This window comes from Benincasa hispida, chromosome 9 (genome assembly GCF_009727055.1).
Source record: "Benincasa hispida cultivar B227 chromosome 9, ASM972705v1, whole genome shotgun sequence".
Taxonomy (NCBI): Eukaryota; Viridiplantae; Streptophyta; class Magnoliopsida; order Cucurbitales; family Cucurbitaceae; genus Benincasa; species Benincasa hispida.
The window spans coordinates 57,103,920-57,118,176 of record NC_052357.1 but is presented as its reverse complement, the minus strand read 5'-3'; the positions used below and the strand labels follow the sequence as shown (position 1 = coordinate 57,118,176).

Sequence of the window (14,257 nt, the reverse complement as noted above, 5' to 3'; positions counted from 1 at the left end):
GAATGAGACCAAACGGGGTGACTCGAGAACAGGTTAATATGAGGCCATTCCCCTTCTCATTGAAGGATGATGACAAGAAATGGCTCTACATCCTTCCACCTGAGAGCATCACATCCTGGGAGGAGTTGCAGGTAGTTTTTGGATAAGTTATTCCTAACATCTCGAGTTGCGAGTATCAGAAAGAAGATCTACAGTATTGTCGATGGGGAGATACTTCACGAGCATTGAGAATGATTCTGAAATACACGTGCAATGTTTCCTCACCATTAGATCTTAGACCAACTGTTGATCCAATATTTTTATGAGGGACTGATGTAGGCTGACAAAAGCAGTATTGATGCAACTTCAGGAGGAGCCTTAGTAAACAAAACCGCTACTACGGCGATGAAACTGATAGCGACCATGGCAGCCAACTCTCAACAGTTTCGCACAAAGGGTCTCAGTCAGTGTTAAATCAGCCAATGAGGTAAGTGAACTTCAAAAAGAAATATCTAACCTAGTTTCTATTGTCAAATAGTTGACAAAGACGGAGAATGGACAGTCTACTATTGTTTGCCAAATGTATCATGGAGCTGGACATACAAGTGATATTTGTCCAAGTGCTATGCGAGGAGCAATTCTTGAGATAAATACAATTGGAGGCTACAATTTTAATGGGCAAAATAGACGACAAGACCCATTCAATCAAACATACAATCCTGGGCAGACAGTCTGGTATTTAACCTACACTATTTCCTTTCTGCACATAATTGTTTAGAAGAGCAATCGAAGCAGCACAACCTTAAGCGCAGAAGTACAATAGGAGGTATATAGTTAGTTACATTACCTAAAGCCACATAACAGATTTAATTAAAAAAAAGGCTCAGTTTCTAACATTAAATAGATTTGAAAACATCATAGGAAGTTCGAATATAATTGAGGATGCTTTTCCCATGATTCTATCATTCTATGAATTGAAACACCGAAAAATACTTAGGTGTAATTTAGACTATATTCTTTTTCTACCACCTAATAGTCTAATCATAATTTTTCACGTGGCAATTTTTTTCTTAAATTCTTTAAAAATATTTTGTGTGATTAGAGTGTGATATAGAAAAGAATTCACCATGTATATTACTCTCGAAAAGAAGGCAAAGCTCCTGACTCCCATTTCAGAAAATTCCTCCCACCAACATATCAAAATTTGATTACTTAATCAAACCAACCATCTTTATTTTATGTTACAAATAGTTGTAAACTGGAAAGTCTCTAAAACTTAACAAAACTTAAAAGCAGAACAGCAAGCAGTTCCATTCCAATATAAAATTCAAGCATAAGCAGTATGTAAGAGACGAGGCTTGACAATAACTTGAAGAGGGTTGACTCTATGCATAGTAAGTCCGAAGTTAGCCTCCATGTCAACTGGTTCATCAAAACGAGTTCCAATTTCAAACGAATGAACCAAAATAGCCAGCACCAACTGCGTCATTTGAACACCAAACCCAAGCCCAGGACAAGCCCTTCTTCCAAACCCAAATGGACCAAGTTCATAATTTTGGCCCTTCACATCCACATGCTTCTCGCTACTCACAAACCTCTCGGGTTTGAACTCCAAAGGCTCCACCCAAACTCGAGGGTCGGTCTGTATCTTCCAAAGGTTGGTGATGAGGCGCGTGCCAGCGGCCACGTGATAGCCTCCGAGCGTGCAGTCCTGGCTGAACTCTCGAATCCCCGACAGCGGGCCTGCTGGGTACAACCTTAATGTCTCTTTGACTACGGCTTGGAGATACACCAAGTTGGTTATGTCTGATTCATTCACAAGCCTTTTGTTTCCAACATGGATATCCAGCTCCTCTTGTGTCTTTCTTAATGCTTCTCGGTTGTTTAATAAAAATGAGATCGCCCATGTTAGAGTTACTGTGACTGTATCGGTTCCTCCAGCTATAAGGGCCTGTTGTTATAGAGAGTTTAAACAACATAAAAATCAAATTTAATTTAATTTTAGAATTTTCAATTTGTGAATTGGATTAAGCTTCAATTTTTTTAAATCTCATAAGTCCTCTAGACCATAATATATATGATCAGCTAATATTGTAAGCCAAAACTACAAAATATTAGCTTATGGCCATCTGACTAAACATATATATATATCCTAATGACAATGATTATTTATGAAGTTTTATTAATTATAGGGACCAACATTATAACTCAACCAAATTATACATACCAAATTAAAAAAATAAATTCAAAATTATAAAAACGTTTAAAAGCATTGGACAAATTTAAAAGCGCAAATATTAATTGTATCAATTTCAATCCTAAATTTTCATAAGTGTATCGATTTAAACCCTCAATTATGTTTTATTTGGATACAGTCACAAAAGTTTATGGTTTAAATTGAAACACTCGTAAAAGTTCAAGGTTTAAATTGATACAATTAATAGTTTGGAATTTAAATGGATAGTACCTAAAATTTAGGGTTTAATTTAATAGAACTATTAATTTAGAGTTTAAATTGACATCACCCCTAAAGTTCAGAGATATAAATTGATATTTGTTCAAATTAAAATTACGTGGAAATCGCAAAGCCAAATTTAAATTTAATATATTTTATTTTGAATTTATCAAATGGATAATAAAACTATATATATTGAAGTGGACATGTATTAGAGTCACATAAATTGAATATTGAATAAAAAAATATTAAAAAATGACATGAAAAACTATAATAATGAAGGTTAAATTTCAAAATTTTCCCTATATTTTGGAAATAATCAAAATCTAGTCACTATAATTTTGAAAGTGAAAATTTAATCAATATAGTTGATAAAATTTTATCAAACAATCCGTATGAACTAAACTAATTATGGTGGTCAAATTTGCACTTTAATCCATAACTAATCATTTTTTTTAGTTTAAAGTAAGATGCAAAATTTTTCCACAAAGATGGGGCCCATGATCGAGGATATAATTCAATGGGACCAAGACAAAATTTCGTTCTCCATTTTAATTTCAATGATAATTAAGAAAATGTACAAGGAATGTCCCTGTTCCATTAAGCTTTCAATTCATTGGACTCACACATGCTAAAATTATTATTTTCCTAAGTGGTAGATAGAGATACTTGGAAAAAAAACTCCTCTTTTTTTTGTACTCACATATCGTTCAACTGATACAATTTTCATTATCTCTTAGATATTTAAAAAAAAAATTCTTCTGTAAAATTAGAGTAAGCTGCAAATATATAAAGATCCATCAAATTATAATGAAAACAAATGTAGCAATGTACAGCATACCATGCAAGTAGCTTTGATGACTGTATCGGCATCATACCCACCAAGCTCCATTCCTTCTTCAAGAATCGAAAGCATCACATCCATTAAGTCACGTCGACCATCGGCGGCGGCGGCGGCAGTGGCAGAGTCTCTATTCCGGCGTTGTTCTTCAAGCCATTCCCCAATAAAACAATCCAATTCCCTTGAAGTTATCTTCATAGCCTTCTCATATCCACCCAAATCCAACCATCTCAAAAAAGGAATCGCATCTCCCACCATAAACTGCCCACCCAAATCAAAAAATTCCCTCATAACTTTCCGGCACCGTCTCATCGTCTCATCATCCCCAAACAACCTCTTCCCACAAACCATCATCAAAATCACATTCAAATTAACATTCCCAATCCATTCATCCATATTCAAAACCAAATCCTCTGTTTTTCTGTTCCACAATTCATAAACCTCCTTCACCGCTCTCTTCACTTCACAAACTCTGACCTCTCTCTGTTCTTCCAAACGCCGATTCGAAAGCAACTCCGAAGCTATTATTTTCCGAATGCTACGGTAAAAAGAATCATAATTTGGTCTGAACCCAAACCCCGCAAAGTTGTAGCCCAACAATTGGCCAACTAAACTTTTGGGACGAGAAGAAATGAGTGAATCATGTGTTGTGTAACACTCTTTAGCCGTTTCCCAATTGCTTATAACCAGAGCTTTGTGGACACCAACACGGATAGTGAAAATTGGTCCGTATTTGTCGGCCATGGCTCCCAAGGTTTCGTGAGGGAGTTTTGGACCGAGCAGCTGTCGGAGGTGGCCGATGATCGGCCATCCGCCGGCTGCCTGAGGAGGGTCTCTGTATTTGTAGGCTCTGGTTAGCTTCTTTAGAAAGAAAACAGAGGAGAGAAGGAAGAGGAAGAGTCCGAGTGTGATGAGATTGAGATGGGGTGAAATAATTTCCATGGAGGAATGTCGATTGTTTCATTCAAGAATAAATCAGCCGAATTTATTTGACAATCCCACTTGCCTGTATTGGTTTTCCTTTTTATTCAAACGCTCCATTTTCATCCCACTTTTAAATTTATTTATCTAGATAAGTCTTTCAATGTTTATCTTACTCCATCTAAAAGAGATGTAATTTCTACTTTAAGGTTGATTTTTGTTTGAATATGCATTATAAAAAAAATATATATTCAAGAGAATATTAACTTATAGGACTTTTACAAATATAACAATCAGTCTCAAAATATTAGTAGATATAACGTAATGTAAAAAATTACAAATATGATAAAATTTAGATAATTTATCAATAATAAACTATATTATTGATAGGAGTCTATCAATAATAGACCATATAGCTGATAAAAGTGATAGCTTTAGCTATATTTACAATTTTTTTAAAAAATATTATTATATAAATGATTATTATCCTAAAAATGCTACTCGTTACCATTATCCTAAATCCGCATATATATTGGATACGAGTTTGATAAATTTATAAAAAAAAACAAACTATAGTGAACAATATAGTTCAAGTAGGTAAGGTATATAATTTGTTTTTATCGAAAAATTCTAACATTATTCAGATATCTATTCTAACTACATATTGATGAACAAAAAAAGGTTCAACAAAATTAAAGCGTTTTTATTTTTAAACTTTATTAGCCAGCTTCAGTAGAATTATTTAGTGATGTACGTGTTCCTTGGTTTATAAATTTTATTTTGTGTGCACTTATTGAAGTAGAGAATTTTATGAAACTCTTACCTCATTATTTTTTAAAAATTAAAATTAATGAATGAACTAGAAAAATGAGATAAATATAAATTATCCCAAATTATTTAAGTCCAGGGTCCATTTTTTAAAAATAAATATTTAGGGTAGAAATACTTATTAAGATTAGAGTAGAATTTAATCATTTTTCTATGTCTCGGGATTAGTCTTCTTGAAAAAGAAAAAGTATTATGTCTAATACATGTTAGGCTACATAAATCTTTCTCCATATGCATTAAAATTAGGTTAGATTCAGGTTATTTGGATTGATTTGAAAAAATAAAAAATTATTTTTATTTAAATCGTTTTTTATAAAAATAATTAAAATATATTTAAAAAACTATTGTGAATTACTAAATATTTAAATTAAATACTTAAAAATATATTTGAAATCTATCATAGAACACATTGAATAGTATTTGTTCCACCATCTACAACCACTACGAGACAACATGACACCCCTCGTGGGAAAATGACAAAAGTGTGCTATGAATTTCCACATTTTTGTTCACTTTTGATTTTCGATCCAAGAAAAATTTTGTTGTTTAATTAATTTAAGGTTGTCTGGTTCATCAGATATTACGCCACCCACTTGAGCATTTATGGTAATATTACACGTTACCTTAAAAGGAGCGTACAAAATTAGATATTCGACATCTTTAAATAATTATATTTATTTCATACAAAATTTTACGAGTGCCTAAGACGTTTTAAATATACATCATCTTTCTCATTAATTTTTTAAAGAAAATTTTTCATTAATTTAATATAGTTTGTATATAACATATTTATTTTTTTTATTAATTTAAACTTATTTTTTATATTATTTTAATTATTAAATTGATATTTGTTAATTTAATATTTTGTTTTATAAAATAAATATTAATTTGAATTTGAATTTGAATTTCTTTCTAAAAGTAATTAAAATCTACAATACAACTGAAATGAAATGGAAAACATTCTTATTCATTTCATAAAAGAATGTTCCTTCATATCTCTTGTCCTCTGATATGCGCAAGCGCACGTGTCAAATAAAAATATAGTTTATTATAGTATGGAATCCATAAGTGTATGTTATAGTATTTCTATATTTTTATATGTGTTATAAAATGAATTAGACATTTAAAATCTACAACAAAAATAAGATGCATGCTCACTTAGGTTTAATAACAACTTGTTTTAATAGTTAAAATAGGTTGTTATCTTATAAAACACGGTTACAAACTCAATCGGCCTACAATCCTATCTAAGGCTAGAGGCACTTAAGTTGACGGTTTACGTAACACCTGCTACCTAGGGATTATAATCGAGATATTGAGTGTTGTTAATTGGTTTTATGAGCATGCATGAGCGGTGTGAGGTAATAAAAAGGTTTTATCACATAGACATCGTAGGTTAAATCAAAATATAAACGTTATACTTGGATAAACCACATAGACTTAGGGTGTTTTCTAGCCGAAATATACCTAAGTACAAGATATACCCAAACAATTGGAATACATCAGTGGAAGATTAATAATAAATATGATATATTGTTTTTAGCTCTCACGTCCCTAAGAGTTCACACTATGAGATCCATACTCAGCTTCGTGTCGCTTTTACCGCGACTGCTCTATTTGGAAAGTGTTTGCATGGATCAATAACAAGGTGAATAGGGAAAGTAGTTCATAGTAAGTGGGTGCAGGAAATGTGTCATCATATCCTACGGTCTCTTCCAATACCGTGATATTCTTATGTTTCGCCTATTGTCATTTTTAGGTGGACCGTTCTATGAAATCTTAAAATGGAAGGTCACACTTACAAGAGTTACTAAGTGTCAGTAAGTTCTTGATCGAAAACGATATCTAAATGACTATAGCAATAAGAGTTATTATCGATATAGTATTTAGTCAAGAATGTCTAACTTTAGTGAAAGAGTATTTGACTGCCCCTTGGTAGCATCTATTCTGACTTACAAAAGTATTGTTGCAAATAAATAAAGATATGTGGGTACTTTATTACTTTTGTTAAAATTGGATTTAGATGCAATTTTCTCATAGAATTTGTTTATGTTTCAGCTTGTCGAACTTGATTATTCATCTCTTAGCCTCCGATAAGTTCAATGGAGATGGTTATTCAAATTAAAAATCAAACATAAACAGGACACTAGTCATTGATGACCTGAGATTCGTTTTAACGGAGGAACGTCCTCCTCTTCCCAACTCTAATGCAAACTGAAATGTTCAGGATGCCTATGACAGATGAGTTAGGGCTAATGAAAAAGCCAGAGGCTACATTTTAGCAAGCATATCTGATGTGCTTACTAAAAGGCATAAAATCATGGTCACTACAAAAGAGATCATGGAGACAAGGGATGTTTGGACAGCCGTCCTCAACGGTACAATACGATGCTATAAAATACATTTAGAATTCACGTATGAAGGATGGGACGTCTGTTAGAGAACACGTACGGAACATAATGGTCCACTTCAACAAAGCGGAAGCAAATGATGCTGTCATAGACAAGAGGAGTCAAGTTAGTATGGTTATGGAATCTCTTCCGAAAAGTTTTCTAACCGTTCGTACAAATGCTATAATGAATAATATTGATTACAACATGACAACTCTCCTAAATAACTCCAAACTTATCAATCCTTAATGAAAAATAAAGAAGGGGAATCAAATATTGCTTCCTAGAGGAAATTTCAGAAGGGTTCAACATCTGGTTCAAAACCCTTTGAAAAGAAGTCTAAACCTTCAAAAGATAAGAGTATCCAAATTAAGAAGAAGGGAAAAGGGAAGAAAAAAGTTCCTGCTAGTCAGAGCAATACGAAAGTTGCAAAAGGAAAATGTTTCCATTGTAATGTCGACGAACACTGGAAATACAATTGCCCTAAGTATCTTGCAGAGAAGAAAGCTGAGAAGGCAAATCAAGGTAAATCTGATTTACTTGTAATATAACATGTTTAGTGGAAAGTTCTCATTTGACCTGGATACTAGATTCAAGCGTTGCTAATCATATTTTCACTTCCATTTAGAAAACTAGTTCCTGGAAGTAGCTAACGGAAAATGAAATGACTTTCAAAGTGGGAATAGGTGAAGTCATTTCAGCAGAAGCAATGAGAGACATCAAGTTATGTTTTGGAGATTTCTACATTTACTGAAAAATGTATATTACGTACATAAAATGAAAAGGAACTTAATCTCTGTATCTTGTTTGCTAAACTTAAAAATAACTTGTATGTGTTAAAACCAATTGAGGCAAAAGCTATTTTATATATAGAGATGTTTAAAACAGCAGAAACTCAAAATAAAAAATGAAAGATTTCTCTCAACGCCTATCTTTGGCACTTAAGACTTGGTCATATAAATATCAACAGAATTGAGAGATTAGTAAAATATGGACATTTAAATAAGTTAGAAGACAAATTTTTACCTCCATGTGAATCATGTCTTGAGGGAAAAATGACTAAAAGATCTTTTCCAGGAAAATGTCTTAGAGCCAAAGAACCTCTAGACCTTATACATTCATATCTTTGTGATCCAATGAATATTAAGACTCAGAGAGGATCTGAAGATTTCATCAGTTTTATTGATCATTGTTAAAGATATGACTATGTTTACCAAATGCATCATAAGTCTAAAACTATTGAAAATTTCAAAGAATACAAGACGGAGGTTGAGAACCTATTAGGTAAAAGGACTAAAACACTTCGATCATATGGGGGTAGTGAGTATATGGATTTAAAAATCCATAACTATTTAGTAGAAAATGGAATTCAATCTCAACTCACAATACTTGGTACACCACAACAGAATGGTGTAGCAGAAAGGAGAAATTGAACTCTATAAGACATAGTTCGTTCAATGATGAGTTATGGCCAATTACCTCAATCTTTTTGGGGGTATGCAGTGTAAGCTGTCGTATATATTCTAGACATGGTTCCCTAAAAAAGTGTTTTAGAAACACCGTATGAGTTATGGAGAGGACGTAAAGGTAGTTTACGTCACTTCAGAATTTGGGGATGTCCGACACAAGTATTGGTACAAAACCCTAAGAAATTGGAACAACGTTCAAAAGTATGCCTATTTGTAAGATACTCTAAAGAAACAAAAGGTGGTTCATTTTAGATCCTCAAGAAGATATTGTATTAGTATTGACAAATGCTACATTCTTAGAGAAATATCAAATAAGAAATCATTAACCATGCAGTAAACTAGTATTAGATGAGATGTCAAGAGAATCTAGAGATAAATCAACAAAAGTTGTTGATTAAGCTGGTCCTTCAACAAAAGTTATTGGTCCGTCATATCCTTCTCATAAATTAAAAATGCCTAGACGTAGTGAGAGGGTTGCTCAACAGCCTGACCGCTACAAGGATTTAATAGAAACTCAAGTCATCATACCTGATGATGGCTTAGAGGATCCATTAACCTTTATACAGACAATCGACGATGTAGATAGAGACCAATGGATAAAAACCATGGACCTAGAATTAGAGTCAATGTACTTCAATTCTGTTTGGGAGCTTGTAGATCAACCAGATGGTGTAAGACCTATTGGTTGTAGGCGGATCTACAAGAGAAAGCGAGACCAAACTGGTAAGGTGCAAACCTATAAAGCTAGTCTCGTGGCAGAAGGTTTTACCCAAAGAGAGGGGGTAGACTATGAAGAAACCTTCTCTCATGTTGTCATGATTAAATCTATTAAAATACTTTTATCTATTACTACTTTCTGTGATGATCAAATATGGGAAATCGATGTCAAGGTAGCTTTTTTGAATGGTCATCTCGATGAAAGTAGTTATATATGTCTCAACCAGAAAGGTTTATTGAACAGGGTCATGAGCAAAAAAATTGCAAGCTTAATAGATCCATTTATGGATTAAAATAAGCACCTCAATCCTGGAATATAAGATTTGACATTGCGATCAAATGTTATGGCTTTGAACATAATGTTGACGAACCTTGTGTTTACAAGAAAATAGTAACAAGACTGTAGCTTTCTTGGTAGTTTATGTTGATGATATCCTACTCATTGGGAATGAGACAGGATTTCTTGCTAATGTAAAGAGATGGCTAGCATTGCAATTTCAAATGAAAAATTTGGGAGATGCACAATATGTTCTTCATTGATAACAATGAGGTTGGTCTTTCCATTTTGTATGTATTGCAACTTTGGAGTTTAGGAAGTTAATTCTTAACCCTTCGAACCCGAGTACGGGAAAACAAATTGAGAGCCTTATAAATCTATTACGAGTTCTGCTTAGGTTTAGATAGAAGGGTCTTGAACTCACTTTTGCATGAATAGATTTGAAGAAACTTTCTTAAATTGCCTCATTTGATTGTTTGTTTTTAGATGACATTGGTGATTGCATGCACGATCTTATTAGACTGTTAAAACGAGAGTAACGAGCCTTGCAATTAAACAAACATATCTTTGTGCATGATTGTATGTTTCTACCTCGTTTAAGACAATTAAGAATTAAGTTGGGAGTGTTTGATACTACCGTAAAAGTGTTATTTTTCGTAGCTTAATTCGGGCTTATTCTAAGATTTTATGTGTTTATTCCTTGATTTTGTAGGTTTTGAGCAAGTAAGGGGTATAACCAACAACTGGAGTTGAAACGACAAGAAAATGAACCTAAACAGAGCTTCGGAGCATTGATGACATGCAGAAATGCATGTCATCTTAGGCCTTTTATTTAGAATTATGAAGGCTGTTAAGTACAATATGCGACAATTATATTAGAAATTCATGAGAAAACGAGCTTGCGGCATTCAACATTGAGAATCTCGGCTAATCCATTATTATGCATTATTATGCGTTCAATTGTCTATTTTTGTAGCTAATGCAGGAAGTGGACGCAAACGCGGAAGCCGGACTACCGCCTAGACGACCGCATGCAGAGAAACTCTCCATCGCAAAGGCGAACCACCACATGGGTGTTGCGGTGATCAGCCGCATGCATCCATCGCATAGGAGTTGCGATCGTCAAATGATTGCGATCATCATGTAGAGTTGCGGTATTAAGCGAATGCAGTCACTGCACGATTGCGGCTACACGATAACGCATATTAGTGGGATCAACGCAAGGTTGGTGGAATGAATGCATCAACGCATATCTCAGGAAAATCAAAAGATGATGTTGACATTTCACCTACCACACCGTTAGTAGATCAGAAAAGGACTAACGCATCGCGAATGTCAGAATCAGAGCAGTCCATAAATGTTATTGGCGATCCAAGCTCTATAAATAGAAGCCGCTAAGCAGAAATTCAACTTATCTAGGGTTATCCCTGCGATCCAGACTAATGTGTGAGAAGAAAGCTTAAGAGTTCTTCATTTCCCTCATCCATTTTGAGTGACGACCGGAGCCTTCAACCGAAGTTAGATCTCGAGAGAGTGCATTTATCACAAATATAATGCAATTAACCTAAAACAATCCCTGTGTTCGACCTCGGATCATACCGAGAAACTTGCGATGAAATTATACTTGGTTCAACGCACAGCATACTACAAGAACATTTATTAATAACGCATATCTAGAAATAGTATTGCATATCATTGCATAAAATCTATGACAAGAAGTTTATTGCATGGACTTGAACGTTGCTTGCATCATAGCACAATTACTACATTACAGAATCTTAAGACATTTATTGGGGTTGATGCCCTAAATCTTGTGGACTATAGTTTGTAATTGTAATGTACAAAAAATATATTTATTTAATAAAATTTGAGATATTTTATTCGACAATTAGTAGCATTAATGCACAAAATCAATAAACTAACATCCAAGGTTATCTTCTGTAGCTTAAACATGTATGTAAAGACATACAGGTGGATCATGTTTAAGTGATAACCTAAATGGTCTCTAGTAGATTGATAAATGGATAGGTCTGGATATCTTATCCTGGTGACATTACGAATACGACCTACTTTGTAGATGTTACAACTATTGTAAAGTGCTATAAATGATCTGATCCTGATCAGTCATGTAGAGGCATGGGAACAGGGGTGTTCTATACAAAAGCGTTTGTATACAACTGGACCACGAAATGAATAGTCTCATTATATAATGACATTAATAATAGAGACTTACATTTCACCAGGATGACCATAGGTGACATGACCTGAACCCCGAGTGAGTTGTGAACTCTTGTCTATGAAGCCAGTCCGTTGATTTATATGGGTGAGAGTGGCCAGATCGCCGACTCAATAAGCCTACCATTTTGGAGATTTGACTAATTGCGGAGTTAGAAACACAACTATACAAGATGAAATTCACTCCTTCCATAATGTTAGGGTAAGTAGATAAATTGCTCCTTTAAAGGCTAACTCGGGGAATTGAAAAATGTGATGCAACACACCCACTTAACCCGAGAGGGGTTTGCTCATAGTTGGACTATAACTTATTGTTCATAGAAGGATGAATGGTACTTAAGGAGTTAGATATAACCACAGGGGAAAAACGGTAATTTTGGTCTAACTGTACTTACGAGCAATTTGTGAAGGGACAACGCACTGTTGGCTTGTTATATCCAATGGGCACAAAAATATATCTATAGTGCGAAGAATGCAGCTGTCGTCTTTAATGAAGTGACCAACAGTTAATGGATGTTGAGTAATTTAATTAATGAAGTTTAATTAATTATTCAAATATTATCGGAGTTTCAATCTACAGGTCCATACGGTCCCCTCTATAGCTTAACTAGGATTGTTGAGAATTAATTTTGGATTAATTTGAATTGTTCAAATTAATGGAATATATGATATATATAATTTAAATTAAATATATGTTATATACTTAGTATAATGTATTTTGATACATTATAAAATAAAGTTTATTAAGAGAGGATTTAAGTATTTGAATATGATTCAAATATTATTTATTTAGATAGGATTCATATAATTAAATTTAATATAAATGTGATTTATATTAAATGTCATGCAGTATTGAGAGAAACAAAAGCTATAGGTTATATTGTATTTGATACAATATAAAAACTATACGTTATGTGTTATATTTGTTGGGGATATGGATATAGGAGAGAAACCTTATCTTGATAACGCTACGGATGCAGCCCACTTTCTGGAATAGTTACAAGTATTGTGACTTGCTATAGATGGTCTGATCCTAAACATTCATGTGGGGACGTGCGAGCGGGGGTGTCCTATACAAAGAGTTTGTATAAGACCTAACCACGAAGTGTTAACGTCTCGTTATATAACGTCGTTCAGTGAGGATGACCATAGGTAACATGACTTCAATCCTGAGTGAGTTGGGAACTCCTGCCTTTGAAGGCGGTCCTTTGATTTGCATGGGTGCGAGTGATTAGGTTGCCGACTCAAACCTACCACTTTGGGGATTCGTCTGATTTGGGAGCTAGGAACTCAACTACACAAGATGGAATTCATTCCTTCCCCGAAGAAGGGGTGAGTAGATAGATTGCTCCCTTAAAGGTTGATCTTGGGGCTTGAACGATGCGGCGCCACACACTTTCTCTTGGCCCAAGAGGTGTCCACACATAGTAGAACTATGCTGTATTGTTCATTAGAGGGATTAGTAGTACTTAAGGAATTAGATGTAACTACAGGGACAAAACGGTAAATTGGCCCAGCTGTACTTACGAGCATCTGTGAAGGGTTATTGTACTGTTGATTGATTATATCCGATGGACACAAAAATATATCTGTGCTAAGAAGAGTTCAGATGTCGGTCTTTAGTGGAATGCCTGGCAGTTAACAGATGGAGGATCTCGTAGCTAAAGAGTTTAGTTAGCAATTCACCTACCATTGGAGCTCGAGCCATAGGTCCATAAGGTCACCTTTGGTAGCTCAATGGATTTAAGTTGAGAATCAATTTCTGGGCCAGTTTGAAATGTTCAAATTGACAAAAGGGAGTTCGATTATATATGATATGATTGAATTGGTTAATTATATTTGATATGATTGACTTTATGTATAAGATACATTAATTGGACAAAATTGGATATAAATATGATTTATATCTAGTGGAGGAGGAAACACTATGGTTATATTTGATACTAAACTATAGGTTAATAAATATAATATGATTATATTTAATTTTTAATTTTGACAATTATGGGATAATTGTGCACGCCGTTTCTCCGTAATTTTGTGTTAGTCGGAAGTTCCAATCGGTTTTCATAACTAAAGAATAAAATGAAAATTGTTTTCATTTTGCAAAAGATCACAGTTATTTTGCTCAGGAAGTGTTTGCTACCT

At 34.0% G+C, this 14,257-nt stretch overlaps 1 protein-coding gene across 1 annotated transcript; it reads right to left on the bottom strand.

Moving 5' to 3' along the window:
- Nucleotides 1-1,149: 1,149 nt before the first annotated feature.
- On the bottom strand, nucleotides 1,150-4,358 carry LOC120084868 (cytochrome P450 CYP82D47-like). The gene is made up of 2 exons (XM_039040681.1): nucleotides 3,276-4,358; nucleotides 1,150-1,930 (listed from the first exon to the last, which is right to left on the bottom strand). Exons 1-2 carry the CDS (start codon nucleotides 4,215-4,217, stop codon nucleotides 1,307-1,309), a joined length of 1,566 nt encoding a protein of 521 aa, XP_038896609.1. The 5' UTR covers nucleotides 4,218-4,358; the 3' UTR covers nucleotides 1,150-1,306.
- Between the last annotated feature and the right edge of the window lie 9,899 nt (nucleotides 4,359-14,257).

Excerpts from the sequence above, each read along its gene's own strand:
- LOC120084868 (XM_039040681.1), bottom strand. The coding sequence starts at position 4,217 with ATGGAAATTATTTCACCCCATCTCAATCTCATCACACTCGGACTCTTC. Across the intron at positions 1,931-3,275 it reads TCATCAAAGCTACTTGCATG|GCCCTTATAGCTGGAGGAAC; the intron begins GTATGCTGTACA and ends CTATAACAACAG.